The 17,803-nt window shown below is 41.0% G+C and overlaps 1 protein-coding gene across 1 annotated transcript in view; it reads left to right on the top strand.

The window, feature by feature from the left end:
• XPR1 (xenotropic and polytropic retrovirus receptor 1) overlaps positions 1–17,803 on the top strand; it is a 118,115-nt gene that overhangs the window by 55,927 nt on the left and 44,385 nt on the right. Inside the window, exon 3 of the mRNA XM_030031856.2 lies at positions 17,571–17,672. Coding sequence (XP_029887716.1) covers positions 17,571–17,672 — 102 coding nt within the window. The remainder of the gene's footprint in view (positions 1–17,570; positions 17,673–17,803) is intronic.

Here is a 17,803-nt window from a genome sequence, read left to right as displayed (position 1 = left end):
GTTAAATCTTTGTTGCTAGTTGTTGTAGAGGTGGCATGTATTTATACTACATTTGCAGGGAAAGAGTTTATTTTCCAACTTCCAGTGCTAATGGAGCTGCTCATGAGGAGAGATACATAGTTTGTGGGTATCCAAGATCAAGTCACAGATCATTTCTTAAGTAGTATTAAACAACATGCTAATAACTCATACTAGGTCATGCGTTGGTGAATCTTTGGGTTTGCTTTTGCATTTTTAAATTAAAATGATAAAATTCTTTACAGTTAGCCGCAAAGACACTTTCTCATAAAATGTCACCTGCTGTAAATTTCCTAGATTTGCTCTTCTACAGTAAACACAAAAGTTAATATATCCATTAGTTCAGCAGCAGCCGCTCAGATTGGTCTTTTCAAGTTTGTTCTTAAAAAGCAAGATTGATTTAATGATCAGTGACTTTTTCTATAGAAGCTGCCTGCATGTAGTTGTATTTTGTGCCTTGTGGGTGTTCTCCTGTCCCTCAAAACAATCCAGTGTAATTGATACTGTCAGCTGAGCTGTGTGCTGGATGGCTGCAGCGCCAGGGCTGCTCAAATGCTGCCAACAGAGGACTCTGCTTCTGGGTTAGGTGCAGCTTGTCTCAATTTAAGGACAGGGACCCATGCAGCCCTTAGAGAAGGCTATTTTGTTTTTTCTTCATAAACTTTACAGTTCCTTTAAATGTATTTACATTTTATTGTGTACCTTTTGTCTTCACTGCCTTTGATACCTTGTGTTCATGTGTTCTCTTGTAGTCATGCGATACAAAGCCTATAGGTCTCATTAATATCTTTGCTTTATGTCTGTTGGGTATACTAGCACCAAATGGACCTTTCAGATGATAGGGTGATTGTAGCAAATGCTCAGCTGGGTCCTGGCTACAAATTTGAAATGTTATTTAGACCCTTTGTCTGTATGAAGACTTGGATTTCATCCCAGAGGGTTTTTTCAGATTCGCTTCTGCTGTGTCCAGTGTTAGGTGTATGTGACAGCCTGTAAGTGCTTGTCAGGTGAGCTCCAAAGTTGGACTCTTTCCCCAAAATGAACTGTGTGTGCTGTCTGAGTCTGTTACAGAAAACGTGCTATCTTTGCCTCTGGTGCAGGCATTTTCTTTGTGTCAGCTGTTCCTTTTGTAACATTCTCAAAATTCGTGATGACTTCTTTCTGCATCTGAGAGGTTAGGACAGACACATCAACAGATACTTGGGTAAGTTTGTACCTGAGACCCAGAACACTCCTTTGGTCTTAAATGCAGTTCTCCCTTATTCAGCTGAATTTGAGATTACAGTTGTGGAAGTTATCACCCCAGGAGAGCAAAGATACTCCAAAGCTTTTGCTGCAGCAGGTATCAGTGTATTTTTTGACAAAGAGTTGTTGGCATCCTTCTGGCAACCCCATCTTGTATTTCTGCTGAATTCTGACTGTTTTGTCATCTGCACGCTACCTGTCATGTGGCACATTTCATACACTTGTTTGGTAAAAGAGGAAAATACATACGTGTTCTGCTTTAAAAACAGTGCAGCCGTCTGTAAGACCAGTTGTGTTGTGTTGTGGGATTGCTGTGATAACACTGTCTCTTAAGGCAGATTGATAGCTAGAGAATTGCAGTTTCAGGGTGTGCGTGTGAATCAAGTGATAAAATAGCAAAGAAACCTGAAAATTAATTCATATGTTATATGTGAGTTTGCAGGGGGGTTTAATCTTTTGGATTACTTTTTGGTTAAAAGTTACCATTATTTCAGGGGTACAGCAAGAAGCTTCATGAAAAGCTGAGTTGGCTCCAGTGGGTCAAAAGAGGTGGCTGAGGCCCAGCAGTCCTCGAGCACATTTAGCAGGAATAGAGGCTGTGTTTTTTGTTTGGCGTGATGGAGACCAAACCAGGAGCAAATAGCTCTTGTCTGTGGTAGGCACAAGTGCAGCATCAGTAGCTTCCCTTTGTATTGCCACAGAATGCAGGCATACAAGTGGTATTACTATCATGTGTACATTTTTCTGTATATTCAAAGCCATGGTGTCTTAGTGTTGGCAAACTTTAAGGTTTTTCAGTTTGAGAGATTTCTTTGAGGTTAGTTGTGTGTCTCCTTCAGAAGCTGTATGTGCATGCATATGGACATTTTGCTTGTGTCTCTGGCTTAAATTTTCACTTCATTCCAGCCTGTCCCTCCTAACCCATCCCTCTTTTCTTTCATGACTGTAATGAATTAATGATTTTATGTAAATCTGGTGTTTGATGGACTTAGGAGGTATGCCTTGGGACTTGTTTAAGCTATCACATAGGAAATGCATCATCTGCTTCATGTTTTCTGCAATTGCAATAACTTTTATTTTTCCTTTATTCCTTTTCCCTATTTTCTAATTTTTTTTTTCCCTTAAAGCAGGTCTGTAAGCATGTTTAGACCATTTGCCTGGGTTTAAGGATTTAATTCTTTTTTCCATCCTATCCCTGTGCCCCCCCCCCCCCCCCCCTTATTTTCCACCTTAAATGGGAAGAAAAAAGCAACCATCCCTGCATTACATACCTGATTGCTATTCAGTTCCCAAGGGAGAAGGCACTGAGAGCTAAATGAAGGGACTGGAGGTCTAGGCTCTTTGGTTAGATTCACTGAATGTCACTAATTAGAGTAGAGTAGCCACTTAGATATTTATTCATGTTTCAGAACAGTTGGTGAATCAATTGAGTGAATGAACTGGGGCAGCTTCAATGCTTCTCATGTGTGAATATGTTTAAAAGAAACTCCCAAACCTATTGAAGTTGGTTCTTTGTGGCTTGCTGGCATAGACCAGCATGGCTGTAGCAAAACTTTATTTCCATGTGACTTTTGGTTGACGCTTTTTCCACTCCCCCCATCTTCTGCTGTTGAAGAAGAGCTGATTCCAGCCTCCGCATTATTTGCCAAAAAGAAGTACTTATTTTCTGGTGAGAAGAAAATACTGTTACCTTTAAAGCCATCCTCACTCTGTTTGTAGTTAATGGATTAATTTGCCCAAGACTTAAATTAAAGTCCTTGCAGGACATAAAATCAGGACAGCAACAACTTGTGCTGATGCATTGCTGACAGATACAACAGCACAGAATAACCTTGCAATACGTGGTGGATTTTTTTAAATGGAGCAGATTGATTTCCCTGTAAACACCTTGAACTGTTGCCTTTCACCAAAATTCTGTCTGAATTTAGCTCCTAATTGATAATAGCTCATTTACGTTTTCAGAGCGGGATGGTGACAGCCTCCTGGTCTCCCCTTGCTGGGAGATTTGCATTCCATCTGCTCTGGCTGTTGATTAGCAGCATGCCAGCTACATGAGCAGTGTTTCTGGACGCTACGGTCATCTGTTGCATGAAAATTTTTCTGTGAGGACACGACTACAAAGCTAAAAGCACAGTTAGGGGAGCAAAAAACAATTTTGGGTTTTGCTGTTGTTAGAACGGGAGCGCCTCATGGGCAGTTTGGCTTGACTGTGCGTCGTTGGGCTGAGGTTTCCTGGGGCACGGCAAACGTTCTCAAACACTTAGTGGACAAAGCTCCGAGTTCCTCCCTGCTTGCTGCTACTGCTGTTTTGAGTGCTTGCCTCTCTATTCAAGCTGTATCACCCATACTTTAAATAAGGAGCAGTCTTTAATTTAACAGGTTTTGCAAAATACAAGGTTTCAAGTCAACCATAGCTTCAAAGTGGGCAGTATCTTGTTAATGGCTGCTTGGCAAAGTTGCTGTGTACAGCAGGGGCAGAAAAGGGACCAGCAGCTTTTTTACAGCAAAGCATGCTTAATTTCATTTACCCTTAATAGAGAAAGCGCCCGTGTGTAAGGTGATGTAAGTACGTTTAGAGGTTGGCAAATGTAAATGTAGGATGGAGAGGGAAATAGGTCCCTGATTGATACATGAAATGTGTAACTCCCCCCTCTCCCCACATCTTTAAAAGAGAGTCCAGCTTTTAATGTAGAACAGTGACACACTACAATGTTCTAATTTAATTGGTTTTTGTTGTGTGGGATACTACAGAGTAAAGCTGAGGTTGGTTATCCTAATCCTGAACTTCTGTGCTGTAACTTAGGTACTTCAGCTGGTTTATAATCTCTGTTGCAGAATGTTTTCGTGTGTGTCTGCCTTGTATCACCAGAGAGTGTGCCATTTGTAGGTAAATCAGGTTTCTTTGGGAAGATATCCATAGACAATTTATTCAAGTTTATTGAAAATACTGTTGTTCTGTCCATTTGCCCAGCTGATACTGCAACTGGGACTTATAATTCAGGCTTTTTGCCACTGTCGCGAATAGGGGTGAAATAGAATTAATTGTGGTGGCACTGTAATGCGTTCTTTGAAATGTAAATAAGAGGTGACTTAGGAAGTTGGGCCATTTGGGTTTTTACCCTCAGCATATTTAGAATTTGTGTTTGGATGCAAAACCTTTCTGTTGGCAGTTACTTCTGCAGTTTGTGTATTCCCTTCCCACCAGGTTTTGTTCTGTAAGCAATAGAAATTACTGAATGGTTCCTTTTGCCTTTTTATTTACCAAGTGCCAGCAGTGCTGTGCATTGAGCCTGGGGGAAATGGAGGGGGAGTCACATGCCTCTAAATCTTTCTTCTCATTTGGGGTGTAAAAATCCTTTTCAAAAGGATTCCAGTTCCAGTCTGGCAGGGATGCTCCAAGAGGAGATACCCAGCTCTTGTGGTTTATGGCTAGGGACTTGTGTTGTGCAAGAAGAAAGAGATTAGCTTGGAAGACAGACAAACAAACAAGTGCAGTCCTGGTCTCTGTTGCATTTTAATCTTAAACTAAAATTACCCCTTGAACACAGTAGTTCTGTTGAAGAGTTGAAGTGAGCATAGACTTTCAAATCAATCCCTTTGAAAGACCATCTTCTCTCCCCTTGAAGGAAGGACATTTGAACTATAGCTTATTCCTTCCATGTACTTAAATTATAGCAAAGCTTCCAATTGCAAAGTGGCGTCTGAGGAATGCTACTTTTACTTGAATTGGATTTAAATAAGACCTTTAAGCACAGGATTGAGAATAAGGGAAGGCAAGGGATGCTACTTGAAAGTGTGTTTAAAAGAAAACAACTCCAAACTTGTGGAAACCTGCGCTGGAGAACTTCTGCTTATCTTGTATTTACCACAGTGTCTTCAGGCATGCTTCAATACATATTTTTTAATGAGTAGCAGGGTGGGGCTCAGCTGGGTGGCTGTGCTCTTGTGTGAGCGAGGAGCAATATAACCTTGGGTAGGCTTTGTAATGTTGTGAGGATCTTAACAACATCTGTCGCTGTAAATGTAAGAATTAAAACAGAAGAATTACTGCCTTGAGTAGATAAGCAGCTACCTTAATGTTCATTTACTGGTGTTTGAACTAGACTTGTATCATTTAAAAAGAAAAATGTTGTTGTTCAAAACGTTCAGGAACACACTGATGAGAATTAAAAAGCTGTTCTTTCCTGAACATGGTCTGACTGTAAAGGTCCCTGGTAAAATCTTGCACAGAGCCACTCTCAAGCCCCGTGTCATTTCTCTGAGATACCTCGGAAACATGTTTTTCTTCATCTGATAATTGCTTGCTTATTATCTTCTTGCTAACTGTTTGCTCTTAATAGCTGGTAAAATAAAAAAGGAAAAATGAATTTGAGTAGTGTTCACTCCCTGGGGGGAAATTAAGCCATCGATACCACGTTTAAAGTAGGCTTGTCTTTGTACTGTGCGTTTGCTGTCCTCCATATGGGGAGCCTGTAGTTGGTTCTGCACCATTTGTTTTGTCTTTCTGGTTGCTCTTAATATTAATTGAAGTCTTTCCCAAGACACAGTTCTGTTAATCTTCCTTTTGTTATTTCCCTCCTCCCCCCACCCTCGATATCCCCAACAAAAATGCTCTTGTGTGTCTGAAAAGAGGTTTAAAAGTAGCATTGGGTTTTTTTTTTTAACGTTGGTGGTCCATTTATTCACCTTTTTTGTACCACCAGTATTAGTGTTTCTATTTCTTTGCTTAACTTCTGAATTTTATATGTGCTGTAATTGTTATAAGGCTGCAGATAGTTTCCTGGAGTGATGGGTATAGGTCTCTTATCAGCTCCCATTATGCAAAATGTTTTTAATTAGCTGTAATTCCCTTTCCTGCCTTCCCCAGACAAACAACCAAGCAGGGTCTCTCCTGGGACACCGGTGTGCTGTGCAGGGGCCGGCTTTCCCCTTCTACATCATGTCCTGTCCCAGGAGCCTTACGATCAGAAAGCACGCTCTACTACTCCCTGTATTTTTAAAAAGTTACAATGCTCTTAATTAAACCATTTCCCTAAAGGTTTTCAGTATCACTGCTGGCAACTTAAAGGAGGAGATGTTAGCTCCATCTTGAGATTCTCACAATTTTGTTAGCAGCAATGGAAACAAATGACTGTCCTGGACTGCAAAGCTTTTTCTTGAGCTTACTCCCTTACTGTGCAAAGTCATAGCAGGTAGTAAAGTGCTTTGTCCAATACTGGTAACCACCAAAGTGGGAGGCTTTCTTAGATGGACTGACGGCTAAATGTGAAATGGCAATTTATGTGGTGCTGTGTGAGGCAGAGAGCAGTTGCCAGTAACTGAGCAAAATATTCCTGTAAGCTTTGAGGTGGTTCTGGCTCTGAGGTTACCACCTCTGTGTTCAGTGACAGAGAACAACAACAAAGCAGAGGAGCTTCCTGACAGAAATAGTTGCCGTATGGAGGCTTTATTGGAAAAGTTTGAAGCCATGTGGATGGTGTTTGGTTAGGTAATGCAGAGAAGAGGTACATGTCTTCTGCCTAGTATGGAGAAGATTCCTCTGTTCAAAACAGTGCTGACTCTGGTTTGCCAATGTACATACTGAATTACCTGTAGCAGGATGAAATAACTCTGGGTTTAAATAGCTTGGTTCCTCAGAAGAAATATTGAGGCCCTCTAAACACTACTCTGTAGTTGGAGCTTACCTTTCTCCCTGTTCTGCCTTAAACTGACCTTGCTCCTTGTTTAAGGCCTTATCTTGGCCCCTCATTCATACTCCTGCTGCTGTTTTCACAGCTGCCTGACAGACTCCATTCGGGAGCCAAGGACGGTTGAGAATAACCTTTTCCAGCACATCGTTGTTTGATTGCACAGTTGTACCAGAGCAGCTGAGATTGCTGGGTGCAAGGACTGGCTCTCAAAGAAGTGCTTGAGTCCAAAGTGAGGTTTTGTAAAAACTAATTTGCTGCCTCTACTTCTGTGTTACTTATCCATCCAGAAGAATTGACATGGGTCCAGTTTCTGCAGCTTATTTAAGCACTCCCATAGGCCGGCAGCCTTTCTCAGGGAGCGGGCTCTTGGACAGCTGGGCTTGCTCTTAGAGCACATAGACAAGGAGCCTGAACAGGGTATGGTTTTAATGCTGAAACATAGGATTTTCTAAAGCTCTTGGAGTATGTATCCTGCTGGTGACCACCTGCAAATTCTGATGAAGACCAGAACTGCTTAGGCTATACGAGTCTCAATTTGGGTGAGAGTGGTAAGGGTGCGCTGGCTCGTGGTGCAGCACAGGTGATCTGCTTGTCAGGCTGCATTTGCAGTGATGGCTTTATCACTGTGAAAATGTTGATAGTTTCTGGGCTTCTTATTTCAGCATAAATTAGCAGTTTTCTTGTAGGACTTGCTCATGCGCAACCTGATTTTTGCCAGCAATTTAAAAAGAAAAATAAAATATATATATACGCTGTAGAAACTGATACTTGGTGGAGTGAGGGAAAAAGAAAGTGGGGGAGAAAGCACTGAAAGAACAAGACTTAAATTACATTTCAAGATGATTCTGCCCTGCATTTATCTTGTTCTTCAGATGAGTGGGTAACAGGTTAAGTCTGTTGTGGCATGTACGTATGAACCTTGGTTCCACCTTTTCAGTTCTTTTCTAGGGGGAGGATTTTTTTTCTACTTTGTGTTGTCATACTGAATATCGCCTGCACTGTGGGGGCTGTGGACAGAGGAAAATGTCCTCAAGGGAACGTATGGAAACTTGGACCTGTTGCATAGCCAGTCATGTGCAGAGCATCTTTGGTACAGGTAAGACCTGTGAGCACAGATGTCTTGGGAAGGCTCATCGGACCCAGCAGAAGACATCCCTATAATGACACATGTGGACTGGACAGTGAGTGGCCATCCTGTCCAAGAGTACTTTGATCAAGGCATTGAGATACGTCAAAAATGTTGTAACATCAGTTGCACTGGAGTACGTTGAACTAGCCAGTTTGCATCCAAAGTAGGGAAGGCTTTTCCCCATGAACGCATCGTTAAAGAATTTGAGAAGAAGGGAAGACTAGAGGCACATGTGCTGCTGGAGCGTTGGCAGGAGGTTAGGTGCTGTTGAGAAAAAGACTAAAGCTTGAACACGTTCAATCTGTTTAACTAATAATTGAGACATTTACTGTGTTCATACCAAGGGTACGGGCATGTGATTTCAACTCAAGTGAGTTGTGTTGGCTTTACCAACGTTTCCTTGTCAGCTGAGCTGTGGGGTAATGCTTTTAGTCATCTCGCATCACAAGATAGATGTGAGTTGAAGGGGGGTGATTTGATATTCCAGTTAAATCAATCTAATGGGTAGCTGCTGCCAGAGGGGTAAACTCCTTCTCACTGCCTCCTCCCTACCTGCAAGGAGCTGTTTCAGAGGACTAAACCACAAAAAACTAGTTTATTGATCAGTTAGGTTTTTAATGCTCTTTAGTTCTAATTCTGAGTGGTTCTCTAAATACTGATTAACTTCCTGAACTGGTTCACTGTGGGCTTGGATGAGCAGCAGTACCAGAGCAAGGGAAGAGGCATCAGCTGTATGTCTGAGAGAGGACATAAAGGGCAGCTGGAACTGCAGCTGAAATTCCCCATCACTCCATCTTCATGGGATTTTCATGGGAAAGAAAAACTTTATCTAATAATAAGACTTTTAAAAGTGTACTTTGTCACCGTTCCTTTAACTGGCTGTAATTGCTCAGTTTTATTTTAATTCCTATCTTGTGTTTTGGAGGCTCAATAAAAGGAGCATAAACAGTCATTTTATTACAAAGCTTTATCTCATGACAGACTTTTTTTGCTTGATTAAAATATTCACAAGATTGAACTTATGTCTTTCATGATAAATATGAATGCACACTAACAAAGATTAGAAAGTTTCCTCTTCTTTCTCTTGCCATGCCATGAAGTACAACCTTCATTCAGGAGGTGGGGCAGGGAAAGAGTATTTGTGGGTTTTGGAGTGAGGGGTCTCTACTATATTCAGCACCAGAGTATTTGAGTTTCCTTTAATTGCTCCTTGCTGCTGTGTTTCCAGTCCCCATAGTAATTTCTTCCACCACTGCTTTGGGGGCTGGCCCAAAGGCTCAAATCTCTATGACTGGGATGATCTTCCTCTCCCTTTCCTGGAGCCTACATATATATTTGTTTAAATGTCACTTGACTAAAAGGTGAGGAGCTCTAGCGCTTGTACTGATAATCAGCAGAGGATTTGCTGTATTCATTGAGTTTTGCCAGGCTGGCGGTAAATGTGGGGTAGGTGAATATCAGGAAAAACTTCTATTTGAACTCTGAGCACCTGATTTTAAATCAACAGTTCTGGTCTTGGTTTTCCATGCTGCTGTGTGCTTTTGTGACTTCTTTTATTTTGCATTTGTCTACTTGCGTTAAGGACCAAGTTGGGCAACTTAGGGAAGTATCCTTATTTCCATCCACGTGAATTAGCAGAAGGAAGGGTTTTCAGATTGTTTTGTACCTGTATAAAACACAGCTGTCCTTATGTACTTGAGGTCCATTCAGTGGATCTTAAAAACATGAACAGATACTGCTAATTTTTTTAGTTTGGTGGCCCCGTCATTGAGGAGGGCGAAAAACTATCACCTGGGGTGCAGTGTTGCTTGGATTAAAGGCTAGTGAAGATCTCTCTTTGCAGAAGGAATGGATGGCAGTGCTGAACTCTTGTCTCACGTAGCATCTGTCAGAGGTGTATGGGCTAGTTCAGACCTCTTGTCCCTAAGAGGCTGGAGTATCTCTGCATTACTTAACCTCAAATGTGTAAGCTGTGATACAGTTTTTTGTGCAACCATAATTGCTGCTGTCTTGTCTTGTTGAAATGAAAGCCAGAACTTGAGGCAGCAGATCAGCAGCTCGAGGAACGTGCAGGTGTGTTGTGTAACCAGGGATCGTCCTGGTGTGATCGCGGTAATTCCACAAAGCTGTAGTATCTCCATTTGCATCGCCGTTTACTTGTCTAAACTGAGCATACATGACCATTATGTCTGGACAGGTTCTAGTATGCACCGACTGAGCAACTCAACCCTGGTATTCTGTGAAACTTCATCTGGGGTCTTAGCTCTTGTTGACCATCTTTTCTTGACCCTTAAGTGTGTGACAGTATTTCTGGTCTAGCTTATTGGGAAACTTTTGCAAAAAACACATAGTGAATCTTTACTTTCCTTCTTGAAAAGAGTAAGAATTTAAAGGATGGTCTTAACCAGGGAAGGCAGGTATTGAGTCCTGTCACTGTATGATGTCCCCTGGCATCCAGGTCTGTCATACTGTATTAACAATATTTTTATGGTAGCTTTTGAAATATTATTAGGCATTTGTGCTGCTTCTCTTTATTATTTTTTTTTTTCTGTCACAAGTTTTTGCCTTGCTGTCTTTCAAATCTGAGGTACCACATAGCCTAGGTTTTGTAATTCTACTTGGAATATTGATTTTTCCTAATGGTACAGAAGTGAAGCATCGTAAAAGTGTTGAAGCATCGTGGTCACGTATAAGGACAGAGGACAGAATGGAGGTATAATCCCAAAGCCGAGACAGCACTGGCAGTTTGCAAATTCAGGCAACAGTGGTCAATTATAACAGCAGCACTTGGAGGCAGCTGGGATGTAAGCTTACAGAGCCTTGGGGCTGTCTCTTCTCAAAGCAGTGCCAACTGCCAACCTAGGTGGGTTTTTTGCACCCCTCTTGCTTCGCCCCACCCCAGCTACTTGGAAAGTAGTTATTTAGATCCTCTTCCAGGCACACAGGGTTAAACTAGCCATGCTTTTTACATATCTGCTGAAGGCTTAGAATCTTTTTTCCTCTGAAATAAGAGAATTTGAAAAAGGTCAACTTTGAAGCATCATTGCACAGATGGCTTTGCGGAGCCGTTGTCACAGTAATGCGTGTGTAGCCACGCTTGTACCAGGAGAATCCAGTAAGAGCACCACCACGCTCTCGCTTTAGTGACTTCCCTGTAATAGCTAACAAAGACTAGTGCCGCCTTCTTTGTTTGCAAAATGACTTCTTATGAGAGCTAGATACTTGTTTAAAGAAGTGAACTTGTAGAACAGCTGTGCAGCTACGCTGTAGACTACAAAGCCTGACACTTGGAGCTACAAAGCTCAAAGCCAGCCAGCTGGGCAGCAGCTGTCTTCTCACATCTGGCTACTGCATTGCCTGTTTTTTTCTGCACCTGAAGTTCATCCCTGGACACTGTCATTGCTTTAGAATCTATGTTTACAGAGTGACAAATATAAATAACTTATAGTAGGCACTTTGTTGGATATCTAGCTTGTAGGCGTGTTGTGGAGGTTGCTTTTTCTTTCTAGCTAAATAAAACATCTACAAGAATCTGGCTGGTTTCCTTGTAAGGTTTCAGAGATACAATCTAAAAATAAGGAAGCAGAATTTTTACCAACCTGAAAATTGTAATTCTTAAAGGTATTTTGAAATGGATTCCATTCATTCTGGGTTAATTGGTAAAAACAACAAAATGGTGAACCAAAACCTGAGAGAACTTGTGTTGGTGACCTGCAGCAGTTCTTGCCTCCTCCCTCCTCTACCCACACATAAACACTGCGTGTGCAGGCAATACCAACCTCATTTGCTACCTGAGTGGTCATTTTTTATTACTAGTTTTAGGGAATAATTTAATAACCAAATCTAATTTGGGCTAAAGCACCCTTTAAGTGGAGAGCTGACCAGCTCATCTGTGATTGTTTAGAAAAGTAGGTATAGCCTGCTATGAATTTTCTCAGTGCCTTTTTTTTTTTTATTAACTAGTGCATGAAGCTTCTTTCTTGCTGATTTTATAGGGTTTTAATTTGAGGTCCACTTTTTGGTTGATGGAATAAATTCCAAGAGAGATGCACACCATTACATGTGTATGCACAGTTTGCAGCTCAGAAGTTAAGGTGGAATAACATGAATGCAAATGCTTCTTATCTGCAAGCAAAGTTGGCTTCCTTCCTCTTCCTATAGCAAGAACATGTCCTAGGAAGAAATTTCTATATCTGTACTTCAAGCACTTAAAAGTTTTCTCATACAGAATTTTATTTGCCACAAGATTGGACATGAAAATGCATGGTGAGTAATTAATTTATTGGAAGCTTTTGGTGAGTGATCCAATTTGCAGCTGACCCAAGAGTAGCTTTCTGTTGCGAGGAAGGGAGTTGCCTTGCGGAAGAACCTTTCCTTTGGAAAAATACCCCAATAAACATGAGGATGATGCATTAGAGGTGTAAAGGCAATCTTCGTCCTTGCATTTATTAACTACGCAGTTTGATTTTTAGCTGTAAGATTTTTTCACTGTACTGTGTAAAAGGTTGGAAAACTGTACAATCTTGGTGCTGTATAACTGTCAAGGGTATTAGAACATTGTGATGGTTGAGTAGACGGACAAAGCTGGTTGGGAGGGTTTGGAGGCAGATACATGTTTTCATTATAGTGACCTACTTTTTTAGAATTTTGAGAGTGGTAATAAAAGTGGCCTTTTTTTCTTTATTTCCCCTAATGTGCCACTGAGCCTGGAAGTGTAAGCAGTTGTTGTCTTCATAGACCTGGGAACAGGTCTATGTCTTCTAAATCTTGCTGATTTTTCAGAGCACAGTTCTGTTGTTGTAGACCTATTTGAGCCCTGTGTACAGGGCTTTTAGTCAGCAAGAGGCCAAGGACAGGGTGTGGAAAACGTCAAAAGCATGGTGTATTCAAAGTGGTGCTGATGTTAAACTTGTGATCACCTGCAGTATGATTTGATGTGTCTAATGCCAATGTTGAGTTTGACTTTTTTTTTTTTTACTGAATAGGTGGCAGAGTCCTCCTAATAAATAAGTCTCCTCTCTAGCTGAAGTGTTGAAATAACCTTACACAGATAAAGCTGTTTTGTGGCAAACAGAAGGTGATTCAGAGAACTACACCTGTGCTGATGTCATAACAAAGCTAATAAATGTTTTTAAATTTAAAGTCCCTTAAAATTCAGCATGATAAAGACTGAAGGACTTTTTTCTTTTATTTTTATTACTTTTAGAGGGCACTGCTCTAACAAAGAAAACTTTTATTGTGTGTTTTCTTGCATGGAAGTGAGTAAGCAGAGCTGCCAGGGATGCTGATCATTTGTTTATATACTACAGCTGCAGAAAATGAGAAATTAAATGAACAGTTGACAGATGCATTGAGAAATGAGTGCTTGGGACAGTGCAGGAATGTAACTTGCATGTTAATTTTTCAACTTCAGGTTCTGTTTTAGGTGTGCCAGCATCTGAACTCTCTGCAAAGTAGAAAGTGTGGCGATGGGAGTACAGCCAGATTGCTGCTGGTTTACCACTTGGCTTTGCAAATAAAAGCAAGAGCCTTTCAGGCTAACTGTGGTTTTTTTTATTCACAGCAGGCAATTGCATAGGAGGATGAGGTTGGGAAGCTGCAATATTGATCAGACTATCTTCCTGGCAACCTTGTTCATGGCAACTTCATGGAGCTTAGGGTAAATGGAGTATTAGGGCTATAGAAAAAGAATAAAAGGAAGGTTACTGCTGGCCCTTCTTGGCAGCTATAGCTGGATGCCTTTTTAAAACAGCTTCTGTTGTCATGGAGCTTCTGAATCCAAGGCCGGTTTCTGGCACCATGATTTTCTCATGGCAAAAATGTTGTCCTGTTCTAGCCTTGGGGGGGGAAATAAATAAATAAAGGCAATAGCCTTGGCAGCACTTGTCTATTATTGCAGTTAAATAACTGAACTGCAGTGGGAGTGGGACTGAAGGGAAACCTTTTCTTCACAGAGAATCCTGATTTTTAAAGCTGGCATCCACCATGGTCTGCAAAATATCTTTTATAAGGTGTTTGACATTTGGAGAAGGATTTGGAGAAGGATTTTGAACAGTTTATATAGAACTTGCTTTCTTCTGAGTCAGCAATGTTTTGAGGTTGAAATAGAGACCTGAATTGCTAATCTCAAGGTTTTTGGAAGGTCTTCCAGTAGTGGTTGGTTTGTGTTTTAAAGCCCATTTTCCTCTTCTAAACTTCAGATACAGTCAAACTGTTTAAGGCACTTATCATTTCCTGAAGTGGTCAGTAATGTACAAACCCAGATATTTATTAATTTATTTGGCATTGATTATGGATTATGTTAGTTTAACACTACGTTGCTTGCTGAGCTTTTTGCTATTATAAAAGGTGATATTTTGATTGCATAGAAATATTCATGCTGGACTTTATGGACAAAAAGTATACTCCGCTTCCTGATGAGATTTTTTTTATTCTTGGATAGTTCCAGTGACTGAAGTTTAGAAATTTGCTTGGTTTTACTTTTGTTTTGTGAACTTACTGAAACCTAGAAACAAGTGATGACAGAAGTGGTTTGGTGTTTCCAAAGCAGGAAAGCAGTGAGCCTGTGTGCTTTTATTTCTACATGACTTATTTTTAAAGGCAGGAGGAGATCATTACCCCATGTCAGAAAGCACCAATAGGTAAGCTTTTCAGCTAAAGGTGTGTAAATTCTTTGGGCTGAAGAATTTGCCCTTCAGGTCCTTCCTTAAGAGTCAGCTCTGTTTTGATACTGCCTGATTACTGTTATTTGAAAAGTTTTAGGCAGCTAGTGAATAAAATCTCTGCATATTAAGTATTGCATAGTAATTTCTATTGCTTCACCTGCCTGTTTGTGTTTTTTTTGCCCGTGCTAGTGACTGTTGGGTCAAGGATTAGAGCTCTCGAAGGCAAGTTCAGATTGGCCTTACTGGTAGGGCCCCAGGATAGGATGTTACAACTGCTGTGACTCTGCTGTTAGAAGTTACTAGTCCCAAAGCAGAGTTATTTTCCGTCCTTCTGGTGTTTTAGGCTGCCTCCAAAGAGGGATCTGTGTTGAGGCGCTAATGTGAGCAGGAGTGGTTGAGGCACGTGCGTGTTCGGTTCTGCAAAGTCTGTGTTGGGCCAGTGACCTCGAGCAGGGGTATGATGACACCTCAGGGCTGCTGTGGCTTTTCTTGAGCAAAGAAGAGTCAGAGCCCTGTCATTTCAGGGTTTGTTTGCGCAAGGGAAGGAGTCCTTGTCCTTGGGAGTAGCCGTGGATCTGCAAGTATAATTGTCAGATAATAAAGGGACCCCAGGAGCCAAAACTTGGAGTTTGGAAAAGCCTTGTGAATTCTTTTCTACAAGCCCTTGGATAGTGGAGTTGTAAACACAGTCATCTGTGCAGGACTGTGTTTTTTCTGTTTTATTCTTTAAGTATCATGAAGCTCCAAAAGAAGACAGACTTCTTCCAATGTTGCCCCTGCAGTCTTGTGTTGTGTTATTTGCTCTTTCTCTACAAACCCTTAAAAACGTTACTAAAGTGTATGTAGGTTTATGGCGTTTAATATCAGTGCCACAAACATAAAAAATCAGAAAATTCTAAATGTTAAAAGTTTATATTTAAATATTCTCTTGATTAATACTGCTTTGAGGTCATTTTTACCTAGAAATTAATGCTAAAAGAAAAAGATTTCTTGGTTATGACAGTCTAGAGTGTTTATCTCCTAGTGAGTGAAACTTTTCTGTAGACACTCGTCTTCTCAATTTAATAACATGTATTTCAAAATCTATTTCTTGACACTATCAAGACCATAATAAAATTTTAATTTTTCCTTTTTGGAATAACACTAACCTTTTTCTGTCTGTAAGACTGAATGGAAATTCAGGAACTGTAACTATGGGGGGTATGAAGAATCTGCTTTATTTCAGCATTAGGAACATTTGGAACCGGTTTTTGACAGTGCTAAAATTTGTATTTATAGTGTGTCTTTAATTTTTTACTCATTAAACTGATTTCTTATTATCAGAAAATTCATTCTGTCTTTGAAATTCTGCACTCTGGAGATGCTGCACTATAGTTTTTTAATAACAACAAAGTGACCAAATTGCTGCTTTAATTTCAAATTCTGACTTTAATTACGGAATTGTACATAGTTCTTCCAAAAGAGTTAAAACAGTCCCAGAGCAGCAGGGAGGAAGAAATGTAGATCTGATCACGATTGCCATAATTTAGGCCTCTTCCTTTAAACTTTGCTTATGAGAGAAAGTTACTATTTTCCAGGAAGGATGGAAGTAGTTTCCACGCGGTTTCCTGTATACTCATCAGGCAGATTTTAATTGCTGTGATGCTAGGTTGTTATTTGAAGGATTATAGCGATGAGAAGGTGGGAAGGGAATGGTGGCTGAAGCCAGTAAGTTCTCCTGGAAGGTCAAATGAAGCCTTCAGTTAAAAACTTGGCACTTTACTTCTAAGTACAATTGTTTGCTAAGCTGGGATGAATACTTTTCATGGCCAGCTTTGTTCTTCAGGAGCAAGACCAGAACCTGTGGTAGGTTGAGAACCTGTATACCAGCCCCAGCACAAAGCACACTGAAAATAGTGGGAGTGCTGGAGAAGCTCTGGGGAAAATGACTGACAAGATGGAAAGGGCACGGCATGAACACACAGCACTGATGGTACTTGGCTTTCTGCTACGGTAAACCCAGGGAAGAAAAAACAAACCTTCATCATAAACCCCAATCTTCATTAAAGAGGTTTGCTCTCACTGAAGTTTGTATTGGAGAACTTGCCAGTGCTCAAGATTGGAGAACAGAACAACTTCCGGGTGGATAACTGTAAGAATTTAACCCTGACACAGAGCAATGGTAGCATGTTGAGGGTGGTTACGCTGCTACTTAATCTGCTTTTGTTTTGGTTGGAAGATCTTTCCTTGATCTGGCTCACCGCATGGTTGCAGAAGTGATGTGGGAGGGAGGAGGAGGACCACCGCTGCAGGGGCTGTGTGGCCTTGTGCTGGGCTGACATGACAGCAGAGGTGGCTTCAGGATGCCGGAGGCAGCAGAGTGGGCAAGTGGGGATGGGGCATGGTCTTCCCTTTCCACTGGTGTGCAGCTTTAGGGTGGGTGACTTTGTGATGGTAGATGAGATACCTTTTAAAGAAAGATTCCTGTAGGTATAAAGAGCAGTCTTGATCCAGGATGGCCCTAGAGGTGCACTCAAGCTGGGTTAGGAAGTGGAAATGAAGCATGTGAGATCTGCAGTAGCACTTGAAGGATCAAAAAAGATGATGGGAACTTTGGTCAAGGTGCAGTTCTGCTTATATGGTTTTTCCCCTCTCTGTCTTGGTGCAATTCCTTTTACAGCCACATATGTGTTCCCTTGGAGCCCTTTGGACTTGATTGGTCTTCTTTCTCTGCACGACAAAGAAGGTGAATTTAATCCGAAGAAGTATTTCTATGGCAGCCACTTAGAAAATTGTTCCTATGATCTTCTGTTACAACTTTTTTTTTCCTATTTTGTTTTATAGACACAGATGAGGACACAGTGAAAAGGTGTTTTGCCACGTTTGAAGAGAAGTTCTTCCAGACCTGTGAGAAAGAACTTGCCAAAATCAACATTTTCTATTCAGGTAAGGTGCTTATTTGTGTATATTTGTGGAAGATAGAGCAACACAAAAAGAGTCTGAAGCTCCCAAACTTTCAGAATAACCACAGTGGTCATGCAGGTCTACCATCAGGTAATTATAGGGCAGGTTTATAT

The sequence above is a fragment of the Aquila chrysaetos genome, chromosome 12 (assembly GCF_900496995.4).
Source record: "Aquila chrysaetos chrysaetos chromosome 12, bAquChr1.4, whole genome shotgun sequence".
In the NCBI taxonomy this organism is placed as follows: domain Eukaryota; kingdom Metazoa; phylum Chordata; class Aves; order Accipitriformes; family Accipitridae; genus Aquila; species Aquila chrysaetos.
Note: the sequence above shows the minus strand (reverse complement) of the source record. Positions and strands in the feature narration are given on the sequence as shown.